The following is a 14654-nucleotide window of genomic DNA, read 5'->3' on the forward strand; positions in this document are numbered from 1 at the left end:
TGTCTTTTTATGTGGTCTGAAGACAACTGAGACCTGTGGAACCTCCCCCTTGGGGGAAGTCCCTTGAATTCCAGAAGATAACCTTGGGAGACTATTTCTAGCGCCCAAGGATCCAGAACATCTCTTGCCCAAGCCTGAGCGAAGAGAGAGAGTCTGCCCCCCACCAGATCCGGTCCCTTGTTCCAGCCTTGCATTGGTCTCCAAGCTGGCTTGGCTTGAGAAGTATTACCCTCTTGCTTAGAGGACGTAGCACCTTGGGCTGGTCCGTTTCTACGAAAGGGACGAAAATTAGGTTTATTTTTTGCCTTGAAAGGCCGATCCTGAGGAAGGGCGTGGCCCTTACCCCCAGTGATATCCGAGATAATCTCTTTCAAGTCAGGGCCAAACAGCGTTTTCCCCTTGAAAGGAATGTTAAGTAGCTTGTTCTTGGAAGACGCATCAGCCGACCAAGATTTCAACCAAAGCGCTCTGCGCGCCACAATAGCAAACCCAGAATTCTTAGCCGCTAACCTAGCCAATTGCAAAGTGGCGTCTAGGGTGAAAGAATTAGCCAATTTGAGAGCATTGATTCTGTCCATAATCTCCTCATAAGGAGGAGAATCACTGTCGACCGCCTTTATCAGCTCATCGAACCAGAAACATGCGGCTGTAGCGACAGGGACAATGCATGAAATTGGTTGTAGAAGGTAACCCTGCTGAACAAACATCTTTTTAAGCAAACCTTCTAATTTTTTATCCATAGGATCTTTGAAAGCACAACTATCCTCTATGGGTATAGTGGTGCGTTTGTTTAAAGTGGAAACCGCTCCCTCGACCTTGGGGACTGTCTGCCCTAAGTCCTTTCTGGGGTCGACCATAGGAAACAATTTTTTAAATATGGGGGGAGGGACGAAAGGAATACCGGGCCTTTCCCATTCTTTATTAACAATGTCCGCCACCCGCTTGGGTATAGGAAAAGCTTCTGGGAGCCCCGGCACCTCTAGGAACTTGTCCATTTTACATAGTTTCTCTGGGATGACCAACTTGTCACAATCATCCAGAGTGGATAATACCTCCTTAAGCAGAATGCGGAGATGTTCCAACTTAAATTTAAAAGCAATCACATCAGGTTCAGCTTGTTGAGAAATGTTCCCTGAATCAGTAATTTCTCCCTCAGACAAAACCTCCCTGGCCCCATCAGACTGAGTTAGAGGCCCTTCAGAAATATTAATATCAGCGTCGTCATGCTCTTCAGTATTTAAAACAGAGCAGTCGCGCTTACGCTGATAAGTGTTCATTTTGGCTAAAATGTTTTTGACAGAATTATCCATTACAGCCGTTAATTGTTGCATAGTAAGGAGTATTGGCGCGCTAGATGTACTAGGGGCCTCCTGAGTGGGCAAGACTCGTGTAGACGAAGGAGGGAATGATGCAGTACCATGCTTACTCCCCTCACTTGAGGAATCATCTTGGGCATCATTGTCATTGTCACATAAATCACATTTATTTAAATGAATAGGAATTCTGGCTTCCCCACATTCAGAACACAGTCTATCTGGTAGTTCAGACATGTTAAACAGGCATAAACTTGATAACAAAGTACAAAAAACGTTTTAAAATAAAACCGTTACTGTCACTTTAAATTTTAAACTGAACACACTTTTTTACTGCAAATGCGAAAAAACATGAAGGAATTGTTCAAAATTCACCAAATTTTCACCACAGTGTCTTAAAGCCTTAAAAGTATTGCACACCAAATTTGGAAGCTTTAACCCTTAAAATAACGGAACCGGAGCCGTTTTGAACTTTAACCCCTTTACAGTCCCTGGTATCTGCTTTGCTGAGACCCAACCAAGCCCCAAGGGGAATACGATACCAAATGACGCCTTCAGAAAGTCTTTTCTAAGTATCCGAGCTCCTCTCACATGCGACTGCATGCCATGCCTCTCAAAAACAAGTGCGCAACACCGGCGCGAAAATGAGGCTCTGCCTATGCTTTGGGAAAGCCCCTAAAGAATAAGGTGTCTAAAACAGTGCCTGCCGATATTATTATATCAAAATACCCAGATAAAATGATTCCTCAAGGCTAAATATGTGTTAATAATCAATCGATTTAGCCCAAAAAAAGTCTACAGTCTTAATAAGCCCTTTTTGAAGCCCTTATTTACAATCGTAATAAACATGGCTTACCGGATCCCATAGGGAAAATGACAGCTTCCAGCATTACATCGTCTTGTTAGAATGTGTCATACCTCAAGCAGCAAGAGACTGCTCACTGTTCCCCCAACTGAAGTTAATTGCTCTCAACAGTCCTGTGTGGAACAGCCATGGATTTTAGTGACGGTTGCTAAAATCATTTTCCTCATACAAACAGAAATCTTCATCTCTTTTCTGTTTCTGAGTAAATAGTACATACCAGCACTATTTCAAAATAACAAACTCTTGATTGAATAATAAAAACTACAGTTAAACACTAAAAAACTCTAAGCCATCTCCGTGGAGATGTTGCCTGTACAACGGCAAAGAGAATGACTGGGGTAGGCGGAGCCTAGGAGGGATCATGTGACCAGCTTTGCTGGGCTCTTTGCCATTTCCTGTTGGGGAAGAGAATATCCCACAAGTAAGGATGACGCCGTGGACCGGACACACCTATGTTGGAGAAATGTCTACCAGTTTTTAAGCCCTTTTTTAAGCCCTATATTCTTTTATGTTTGACTAAGAAAATGGCTTACCGGTCCCCATGAGGGGAAATGACAGCCTTCCAGCATTACATGGTCTTGTTAGAAATATGGCTAGTCATACCTTAAGCAGAAAAGTCTGCTAACTGTTTCCCCCAACTGAAGTTACTTCATCTCAACAGTCCTGTGTGGAAACAGCAATCTATTTTAGTTACTGTCTGCTAAAATCATCTTCCTCTTACAAAAAGAAATCTTCATCCTTTTCTGTTTCAGAGTAAATAGTACATACCAGCACTATTTTAAAATAACAAACACTTGATAGAAGAATAAAAACTACATTTAAACACCAAAAAACTCTTAACCATTTCCGTGGAGATGTTGCCTGTGCAACGGCAAAGAGAATGACTGGGGTGGGCGGAGCCTAGGAGGGATCATGTGACCAGCTTTGCTGGGACTCTTTGCCATTTCCTGTTGGGGAAGAGAATATCCCACAAGTAAGGATGACGCCGTGGACCGGACACACCAATGTTGGAGAAAGAGCAGATAATTCAGAAACTCTTCTAGCAGAAGAGATGGCCAAAAGGAACAACACTTTCCAAGAAAGTAGTTTAATGTCCAAAGAATGCATAGGCTCAGAAGGAGGAGCCTGTAAGGCCTTCAAAACCAAAGACTCCAAGGAGGAGAGATTGATTTAATGGCAGGCTTGATATGGACCAAAGCCTGTACAAAACAGTGAATATCAGGAAGCTTAGCAATCTTTCTGTGAAATAAAACAGAAAGAGCAGAGATTTGTCCCTTCAAGGAACTTGCAGACAAACCTTTATCCAAACCATCCTGAAGAAACTGTAAAATTCTAGGAATTCTAAAAGAATGCCAGGAGAATTTATGAGAAGAACACCATGAAATATAAATCTTCCAAACTTGATAATAAATCTTCCTAAAAACAGATTTACGAGCCTGTAGCATAGTATTAATCACTGAGTCAGAGAAACCTCTATGACTAAGCACTAGGCGTTCAATTTCCATATCTACAAATTTAATGATTTGAGATCCTGATGGAAAAAGACAGAAGTTCTTGTCTTAAAAGGAAGTGGCCAAGGTTGGCAACTGGACATCCGGACAAGATCAGCATACCAAAACCTGTGAGGCCATGCTGGAGCTATCAGAAACGCAAACAATATTTCCATGATGATCTTGGAGATCACTCTTGGAAGAAGAACTAGAGGTGGGAAGATATAAGCAGCTTGGTAACACCAAAGAACTGCTAACGCATCCACTGCTTCCGCCTGAGGATCCCTGGACCTGGACAGGTATCTGGGAAGTTTCTTGTTTAGATGGGAAGCTATCAAATCTATTTCTGGAAGACCCCACATCTGAACAATCTGAGAAAACACATCTGGATGGAGCGACCACTCCCCCGGATGTAAAGTCTGACGGCTGAGATAATCAGATTCCCAATGGTCTATACCTGGAATATGAACCGCAGAAATTAGACCTGAGCTGGATTCCGCCCAAGCAAGTATCCGAGATACTTCTTTCATAGCTTGGGGACTGCGAGTCCCACCCTGATTGACATATGCCACAGTTGTGATATTGTCTGTCGGAAAACAAATAAACTGTTCTCTCTTCAACAGATGCCACATCTGAAGAGCCCTGAAGATAGCACGGAGTTCTAAAATATTGATTGGTAACCTCGCCTCTTGAGGTTTCCAAACCCCTTGTGCTGTCAGAGATCCCCAGACAGCTCCTCAACCTGAAAGACTTGCATCTGTTGTAATCACAGTCCAGGTTGGACGAAGAGAGGCCCCTTGAATTATACAATGGTGATCTAACCACCAAGTCAGAGAGTTGAACCTTGGGATTTAAAGGATATTAATTGTGATATCTTTGTATAATCCCTGCACCATTGGTTCAGCATACAAAGCTGGGGAGGTCTCATATGAAAACGAGCAAAGGGGATCGCATCTGATGCTGCAGTCATGAGACCTAAAACTTCCATGCACATAGCCACTGAAGGGAATGACAGAGACTGAAGGTTCCGACAAGCTGAAACCAATTTTAAACGTCTGTCTGTTAGAGACAGAGTCATGGACACTGAATCTATCTGGAAACCTAAAAAGGTGACCCTTTTTCATAAATGAATCCTCCAACCATGTCTCTGAAGAAACAACACTAGTTGATTTGTGTGATATTCTGCAGAATGTAAAGACTGAGCTAGTACCAAGATATCGTCCAAATAAGGAAATAACGCAATACCCCGTTCTCTGATTACAGAGAGTAGGGCACCGAGAACCTTCAAAAAGATTCTTGGAGCTGTCGCTAGGCCAAACGGAAGAGCGACAAATTGGTAATGCTCGTCTAGAAAAGAGAATCTCAGAAACTGAAAATGGTCTGGATGAATCGGAATATGAAGATAAGCATCCTGTAAGTCTATTGTGGACATATAATGCCCTTGAAGAACAAAAGGCAGAATAGTCCTTATAGTCACCATTTTGAAAGTTGGCACTCTTACATAACGATACAAAATTTTCAGATCCAGAACTGGCCTGAAAGAATTTTCTCTTTGGTACAATGAATAGATTTGAATAAAACCCCAGGCCCTGTTCCTGAAACGGAACTGGTATGATTACCCCTGAAAGCTCCAGGTCTGAAACAGTTCAGAAAAGCTTGAGCCTTTTTTTCCTTGACAAAGCTGCAAGTAGTACAGCGAAACGTACGTCGGAACTTTTATCTCTTACACATCAAAACGTGCCAGTGACGCCAGGGGTGGAGTGATACCTTACCGGTAACAGAGTTGCGGTTAGTGAGCGGTTTGGTTTCTGCTTTCCATCTGTATCTATGGTTAACTCCGGACTATACTAACTTGGTTATTGGTCTATATAGCCCTTAAATATTGGTGTTCACAAAGCATTTGTGACGGTTTTTATATTTTTAAATTATCTTTTACATTGTCATTGTGAGATACTGTTTGCCTACCAGTATAAAAGTAGGTGTGCGCATACCATAGAGCTTGCATTAGCTCCATCAAATGCAAGTAACCATTTGTCCTTATTTACAAGTGTTCACAGCTGTTTGACAGAGTTACACTATATCTTCTCTTCTTTTTTCGAGGGACACACTGAAGATCACTGAATCTACAGAACCCTCAAGGAACGGATATATCCTTCCACTATTGAATGAACTTTGAGTTAAAATTTTGTTTCACATTTATTTTATTCTAATTGTGCATTAGTGTGACATTTGTGTATTGCTATCTATATTGCACTTTTGCCTGCAAAACTGAATGTTCTACACTATGACTACATATGTATTTGCAGTTGCGCATTAGACACATAACCGGTCCTAGTTTTTTTTTATGATTATTTCTTGTGTATTTTCTATTTTTTTAAGACTTCTTGATGATGCTATTATGTATTTTAAAATATTTATTTTTCTATAATGTATTAAAAAAAAAAAAAAGTACTTAAGTCCCTGGTTTTATTTTTTTCCAATGGGTATATTGTGACCCATCCTCTTTTCTTTTTAATATATAGTACCATTTTCAGGGTTTGCATTAGCTTTATATAGGTTGTAGTTATGTTACATACATTTTCTATTTTTGTGTGATTAACTTTCCATGTCTATGTTAGATATATAGTTTTTATATTTATTTACATTAATGGAGCTTTTGAAATATATCTTTAAAAAAAAACAAAAAAAAAAAACAACCTTTAAAATTTATAATAACCCCCCCCCCCCCCACCTATCTACAAAATATGTTTACGATCCATTGAAACAATGGTCAGTTATTAGTATCAAAGACAAAGCAGGATTCCATGGAGAAAAGAATGTGGCAAATTAAGTTTCCTTATTATTAACGGGTTATTTAAAACATGAAAAGCTAAGAATGCCCACAAGTTCTAACTCAGAATTTAGAGTAATATCCACAGATCCCACTCCACGCTAAATAAAAATATATAATTTTGACTGGAGCATAAAATGGACAGAATTGTTTATGTTATGCTTACTTTATATCAAGTCTATCTAGGTTGGCAGCTGCTGTATACTAGTGTTGCCCCAACTACAGCCTATGGGCAACCTCCAGCCCATAAAGTTTTTTTGTGTGTTGTCCACATTGTACTTCTAATAATAAAAATGTGCATTTGTAGCAAATTATGGAAGACAACATGAGTAGAATGTAATGCGGCTCAAGGTTTTGTCGCTCCTTCTATATAGTCAGAAATTACACAATTTGGTATGGTCTGTCATAATTAATGAGAAATTTACTTTGTGTTTCAGAAAACCTCTCTTCCCACACACACACACATGTAAGAACTTAAGTGACCAGCAATACATGGTAACAGTGTGTTCGTGTTGATGTCAAATAGTTTGCGCACTAATAGTTTTTCAGAAACAATTATGTAAAAAACAGTGTTGACCGAGTGTCTGGGAACTTTTCTGAAGTCCATGCGCTTACCCACTGAGGACATGGATCCGCTCAGTATTATATTTTAACGGTGTCAGTTCACAGCGTAAGACTTGAAGTGCTTCCAGGACTTTGCCGTCCTCCAAGTATTCTAGGTACTTCTGTTGGAGCAGCAAGAACTTCATTCTCTAAAAGTGAAGAAGAGAAGGTAGTCTGAGTACGTCCTTCAGAACATATAACAATACATCCTTGAGGATTTTTCAGAGAAAGCATGGCATAGGATAAAACACTGATTTGCTCCTCATATAAAAGGGCAGATTAATCGAATTTGCTTGGAAAAAATAATAAAAAAAATTGGTGTTTGCACATATATGACTCATGTTATTGGCTCACCCAATGTGTTAATTACCTCTCAGTAATGCATTGCTGCTTCTTCAACCAAGGATACCAAGAGAAAGAAGCACATTAGATAATATAAATACATTGGAAAGTTGTTTTAAATAGTATCATCTATATGAATCATGAAAGAAAAACAAAAAAGTTTCAGGTCCCTTTAACTGCTACATACCCAAAAAATGTACTTTAGATTTTCCCAGAGAGGACAAGAATGTGCCAGCTGCACAGAAGAGAGAAAAGCTGTATGATTAATGATCAACTGTGTAAAACAGGATTACTTGGTGTCACAGCTTTGGTATATAACCACACAATACTCCGTTAACTCTCCATACATGCAGCACATTCACTTCTCAATGAAACCTGAAGTGTGTGTGTGTGGGGGGGGGGGGAGTTTCTTATGGCCTGCAACTAGCTCCTTTGGTCTGAGACAATGTTTATGTTGCTATAACATTCTATATTTATATTGCTATAACATTCTACCCCAAAAGTTTTAAATAGATAACACTTTTACTACCCATTCCCCATCTTTGCACAACCAAAATACATTATAACCATTTCTGCCTGTTTTAAAGGCCCTGCATGCCGCCTTTCTCGCAGTGCATTTTTATAGCTTTTCACAGCAAGACTCTGTTAGTTCATGTGTGCCATATACATAACATTGTGCTCACCCCCATGGAGTCATTCATGAGTCAGCACTAATTAGCTTAAAGTAAATATGAGATAAGGGGGCAATCTTCATAGGCTTATATACACACACAACGTAATCACAGTAGTAAAAAACAAAATATATGCTTACCTGATAAATTCTTTTCTTTCCTGGAATGGAGAGTCCAAGAATCCATTCAATTACTAGTTGGAATTGAACTCCTGTCCACCAGGGGGAGGCTAAGAACACCCAGCAAAGCTGTTAAATATCACTCACACTTCCCATAAACCCCAGTCATTCAGCAGAAGGAATATGGAAAGAGAAGAGGACACAAGGATATAGAGGTGCCTGAGGTTTAGAATTGACAAAAGCCATCTTAAAATTAAGGGAGCGGGTCATGGACTCTCCATGTCAGGAAAGAAAATAATTTATCAGGTAAGCATACATTTTGTTTTCTTTCCAATGGCATGGAGAGTCCACAATTCCATTCAATTACTAGTGGGAATCAATACCCAAGCTACAGGACACAGAACGGAAGGGAGGGAGAACAAAACAGGCGAACCTAAACAGACGGCACCACCTCTTGAAGAACTTCCTCCCAAAGAAGCCACAGCTGATGCAAAAAACATAAAATTTGGAAAAAGCAAAAAAAAAAAAAAAGCTTGCAATGAGGACCAAGGGTTACCTTGCAGATCTGTTCCACATAAGCTTCAATGTTAAAGGCCCAGGTAGAAGAGAACAGCCCTCATGGAAAGAGACTTTATCCTCCCAGGAGGCTGTTGTCTGATAGACTCATAAGCCAACCAAAAAAGGTTATGACCCTTAAAGGCACCAAAGAGAATGACAAAAAACATAATTTATGCTTACCTGATAAATTTATTTCTCTTGTAGTGTGTTCAGTCCACGGGTTATCCATTACTTATGGGATATATTCTCCTTCCCAACAGGAAGTTGCAAGAGGATCACCCAAGCAGAGCTGCTATATAGCTCCTCCCCTCACATGTCATATCCAGTCATTCGACCGAAACAAGACGAGAAAGGAGAAACTATAAGGTGCAGTGGTGACTGGAGTTATAATTTTAAAATTTAGAACCTGCCTGAAAAAGACAGGGCGGGCCGTGGACTGAACACACTACAAGAGAAATAAATTTATCAGGTAAGCATAAATTATGTTTTCTCTTGTTAAGCGTGTTCAGTCCACGGGTCATCCATTACATATGGGATACCAATACCAAAGCTAAGTACACGGATGATGGGAGGGACAAGGCAGGAACATTAAACAGAAGGAACCACTGCCTTTAGAACCTTTCTCCCAAAACCAGCCTCCGAAGAAGCGAAAGTGTCAAATTTGTAAAATTTGGAAAAAGTATGAAGTGAAGACCAAGTTGCAGCCTTGCAAATCTGTTCAACAGAGGCCTCATTCTTAAAGGCCCAGGTGGAAGCCACAGCTCTAGTGGAATGAGCTGTAATTCTTTCAGGAGGCTGCTGTCGAGCAGTCTCATAGGCTAAACGTATTATGCTACGAAGCCAAAAAGAGAGAGAGGTAGCCGAAGCCTTTTGACCTCTCCTCTGTCCAGAGTAAACGACAAACAGAGAAGAAGTTTGTCTAAAATCTTTAGTTGCCTGTAAGTAGAACTTCAGAGCACGGACCACGTCTAGATTATGCAAAAGACGTTCCTTCTTTGAAGAAGGATTAGGACATAACGATGGAACAACAATCTCTTGATTGATATTCCTGTTAGAAACAACCTTAGGTAAAAACCCAGGTTTAGTACGCAGAACTACCTTATCTGAATGAAAGATCAGATAAGGAGAGTCACAATGTAAGGCATATAACTCAGAGACTCTTCGAGCCGAGGAAATAGCCATCAAAAACAAAACTTTCCAAGATAAAAACTTAATATCAATGGAATGAAGGGGTTCAAACGGAACACCCTGAAGAACTTTAAGAACCAAGTTTAAGCTCCACGGAGGAGCAACAACTTTAAACACAGGCTTAATTCTAGCCAAAGCCTGACAAAAGGCCTGGACGTCTGGATGCTCTGCCAGACGTTTGTGTAAAAGAATAGACAGAGCTGAAATCTGTCCCTTTAGCGAACTAGCGGATAAACCCTTTTCTAAACCCTCTTGTAGAAAAGCTAATATCCTAGGAATCCTAACCTTACTCCATGAGTAACTCTTGGATTCGCACCAATATAAATATTTACGCCATATCTTATGGTAAATTTTTCTTGTCACAGGTTTCCGAGCCTGTATTAATGTATCAATAACCGAATCCGAAAACCCACGCTTTGATAGAATCAAGCGTTCAATTTCCAGGCAGTCAGCCTCAGAGAAATTAGGTTTGGATGGTTGAAAGGACCCTGAATTAGAAGGTCCTGCCTCAGAGGAAGAGACCATGGTGGACAGGACGACATGTCCACTAGGTCTGCATACCAGGTCCTGCGTGGCCACGCAGGCGCTATCAGAATTACCGATGCCCTCTCCTGTTTGATCCTGGCAATCAGCCGAGGTAGCAACGGAAATGGTGGAAACACATAAGCTATGTTGAAAACCCAAGGGGCTGCTAATGCATCTACCAGCACCGCTCCCGGGTACCTGGACCTGGATCCGTAACAAGGAAGCTTCGCGTTCTGGCGAGATGCCATGAGATCCAGATCTGGTTTGCCCAAACGACGAATCAGTTGAGCAAATACCTCCGGGTGAAGTTCCCACTCTCCCGGATGAAAAGTCTGGCGACTTAGGAATTCCGCCTCCCAGTTCTCTACGCCTGGGATGTGAATCGCTGACAGGTGGCAAGAGTGAGACTCTGCCCAGCGAATTATCTTCGAGACTTCCAACATCGCTAGGGAACTCCTGGTTCCCCCTTGATGATTGATGTAAGCCACAGTCGTGATATTGTCCGACTGAAATCTGATGAACCTCAGCTTTGCTAACTGAGGCCAAGCTAGAAGAGCATTGAATATTGCTCTTAATTCTAGAATGTTTATTGGGAGGAGTTTCTCCTCCTGAGTCCACGATCCCTGAGCCTTCAGAGAATTCCAGACTGCTCCCCAGCCTAGAAGGCTGGCATCCGTTGTTACAATCGTCCAATCTGGCCTGCGAAAGGTCATTCCTTTGGACAGATGAACCGGTGACAACCACCAGAGAAGTGAATCTCTGGTCTCCTGGTCCAGATTTAGCAAAGGGGACAGATCTGAGTAATCCCCGTTCCATTGACTGAGCATGCATAGTTGCAGCGGTCTGAGATGCAGGCGCGCAAATGGCACTATGTCCATCGCCGCGACCATTAAGCCGATTACCTCCATGCACTGAGCTACTGATGGGCTTGGAATGGAATGAAGGACACGGCAAGCATTGAGAATCTTTGATAACCTGGACTCCGTCAGGTAAATCTTCATCTCTACAGAATCTATAAGAGTCCCTAGAAAAGGAACCCTTGTGAGTGGTAACAGAGAACTCTTTTCCACGTTCACTTTCCACCCATGCGACCTCAGAAATGCTAGAACTATCTCTGTATGAGACTTTGCATTCTGAAAACTTGACGCTTGTATCAGAATGTTGTCTAGGTACGGAGCCACCGCTATGCCTCGTGGTCTTAGTACCGCCAGAAGTGAGCCCAGAACCTTTGTAAAAATTCTCGGGCCGTGGCTAACCCGAAGGGAAGAGCCACAAACTGGTAATGCCTGTCTAGAAAGGCAAACCTCAGGTACCGATAATGATCTTTGTGAATCGGTATATGAAGGTAAGCATCCTTTAAGTCCACCGTGGTCATATATTGACCCTCTTGGATCATGGGTAGGATGGTTCGAATGGTTTCCATCTTGAACAATGGTACCCTTAGGAATTTGTTTAAGATCTTTAAGTCCAAGATTGGTCTGAAGGTTCCCTCTTTTTTGGGAACCACAAATAGATTTCAGTAAAATCCTTGTCCCTGTTCCAATTGCGGAACTGAGTGGATCACCCCCATGATTAAGAGGTCTTGTACACATTGTAGAAATGCCTCTCTCTTTACTAGGTTTGTCGATAACCTCGAAAGATGGAACCTCCCTTGTGGAGAAGAGGATTTGAAATCCAGAAGGTATCCCTGAGATATAATCTTTAACGTCCAGGGATCCTGCACATCTCTTGCCCAAGCCTGGGCAAAGAGAGAAAGTCTGCCCCCCACTAAATCAGTCTCTGGATAGGGGGCCCTGACTTCATGCTGTCTTAGGGGCGGGAGTAGGCTTTCTGGCCTGCTTGCCCTTGTTCCATGACTGGTTGCCTTTCCAACCTTGTCTGTAACGAGCAGTAGTTCCTTCCTGTTTTGGAGCGGAGGAAGTCGATGCTGCTCCTGCCTTGAAGTTACGAAAGGCATGAAAATTAGACTGTTTGGCCTTTGGTTTGGCCCTGTACTGAGGAAGGGCGTGGCCCTTACCTCCCGTAATGTCAGCAATAATTTCCTTCAAGCCGGGCCCGAATAAGGTCTGCCCTTTGAAAGGAATGTTAAGTAGTTTAGACTTGGAAGTTACATCCGCTGACCAGGATTTAAACCAGAGCGCTCTGCGCGCCTGTATGGCGAATCCGGAATTTTTAGCCGTAAGTTTGGTTAGATGTACTACGGCCAATTCACAAAAAGAACAGCACCATCCAAAGATAAGTTAAAAGTGTATCTTTATTGGGACATCTCCAAACACAGCACAAAACACGACGTTTCGGTCAGATGACCTTAATCATGTGATTAAAAACAAGACCTATAACCACTCCTTATATACCCACCTTGGGGGAGGTGATAATTACCTATACAGGTGAATTTTATACATTCTGTTTCAACATTGAACTCTTTAGCACCCTCTAGTGGTAAAACAAGGTCATTTATCATTCTTACATATTACTTGGTTAACTCACAGACAAAAAACAGAAAAAAAGGAATGACAGTATATATATATACACATACATAATTACTTATAACATTTCAATAGATATATGAAAAAATGCAAAACCCCTGAGAAAAGATATGATAATATCCCACACATATATGATTAAAATAAATGTTTCCAATCACATAGCCAGACTATTAACAGAAATGAATAAATCTCAAGTGGAACTAACTCACATTGTAATGTTCCAATCTATCTCTTTATTCATTCCATATGGGATGAGGGATTGCAGAGTATAAATCCAAAAAGTCTCTCTACTTTTTAGTAATTTTTGTCTATTCCCCCCTCTTCTTGGTCTCTTAACTTGCTCAATTATCTGAAATATCAATTGAGAAATATTATGTCCTGCAGTCAAAAAATGATTGGCAACAGGGGCTTCTTTAATGCCACACCGTATGTTAGATTTATGTTCATTTATTCTATCTCTTATTCTCCTAGTCGATTCTCCTATGTAAATTTTGGAACAAGGACATTTAATTAGATAGATTATATAATCAGAGTTGCAAGTAAAGAAGCCTGGTATTTTATATTTCCTTCCATTAAGAGGGTGAAGAAAGCTATCCCCTCTAATGATATTATTACAATTACAGCAATTGAGACAGGGGAAACATCCTAACTTGGGAGTAGATAATACTGTTTGAACTTGTTTCTTTTTAGGACCTATATCTGCTTTTATTAATGAGTCTTTAATATTTTTACATCGCCTGTATGCAGGCATAGGTAACTGTTGGAAATCAATAACATTAGGGTTCAAATCTTTGATGGTGGACCAATGTTTCTTAATAATGTTATTGATCTTATTACTTAAAGGGTTAAATCTAGATATGAAAATCATACGTTTATTTTTATTCTTCTCTTGTCTAAATTATATTCTCCTTTAAGAATAGTTTGTCTGAGAATATTTTCTACTTCTTTAATATGGCGTTCAATCAAGGGCTTTGGATAACCCCTCTGTAGAAACAGATTACCCATTTCTCTAAGTCTACTGTGAGCTAGCTGATCATCTGAAACAATTTTTTTAACTCTTAAGAGCTGACTTTTGGGAAGACTGTTAATAAGAGGTGGATAGTGTGCACTTTCATATTTCAATAGGTTGTTCCTATCACTTTCTTTCCTAAATAAGTCAACCTTTAGTCCTCTACCATTCTTTTGAATAGTAGTATCCAAAAAATCTATAGATACCTCACTACATACCAATTTAAGTTTAATGTGTCTAGTTGAAATGTTGAGGTCATCTACAAAGGACTGCAGTGAGCCAATGTCACCCCCCCATATGCCAAAAATATCGTCTATATATCTATACCAACATAATCCATATTTTTGGAATGCTTTCTGAGTGTATACAAACCTCTCTTCATAAATATTCATAAAGACATGTTTTTAATCACATGATTAAGGTCATCTGACCGAAACGTTGTGTTATGTGCTGTGTTTGGAGATGTCCCAATAAAGATACACTTTTAACTTATCTTTGGATGGTGCTGTTCTTTTTGTGAATTGGACATTATTGGAGGTCATTGGCAGGACCTGGGTACGTGCACCTCCCTGCAGATTGATGCTGTTTTCATTCTTCCATATATTTGATATATTGACTGCCTTGGATTACGTGCATCACTGCTGCTGTGTTATAT

At 40.6% G+C, this 14654-nt stretch overlaps 1 protein-coding gene across 1 annotated transcript in view; it reads right to left on the minus strand.

Annotated features, from left to right (window-relative positions):
* Window positions 1–14654, minus strand: part of WDR26 (WD repeat domain 26) — a 599442-nt gene that overhangs the window by 329937 nt on the left and 254851 nt on the right. The window contains exon 5 of the mRNA XM_053712600.1: window positions 7114–7250. Coding sequence (XP_053568575.1) covers window positions 7114–7250 — 137 coding nt within the window. The remainder of the gene's footprint in view (window positions 1–7113; window positions 7251–14654) is intronic.

Source organism: Bombina bombina, chromosome 4 (assembly GCF_027579735.1).
Source record: "Bombina bombina isolate aBomBom1 chromosome 4, aBomBom1.pri, whole genome shotgun sequence".
Lineage (NCBI taxonomy): Eukaryota > Metazoa > Chordata > Amphibia > Anura > Bombinatoridae > Bombina > Bombina bombina.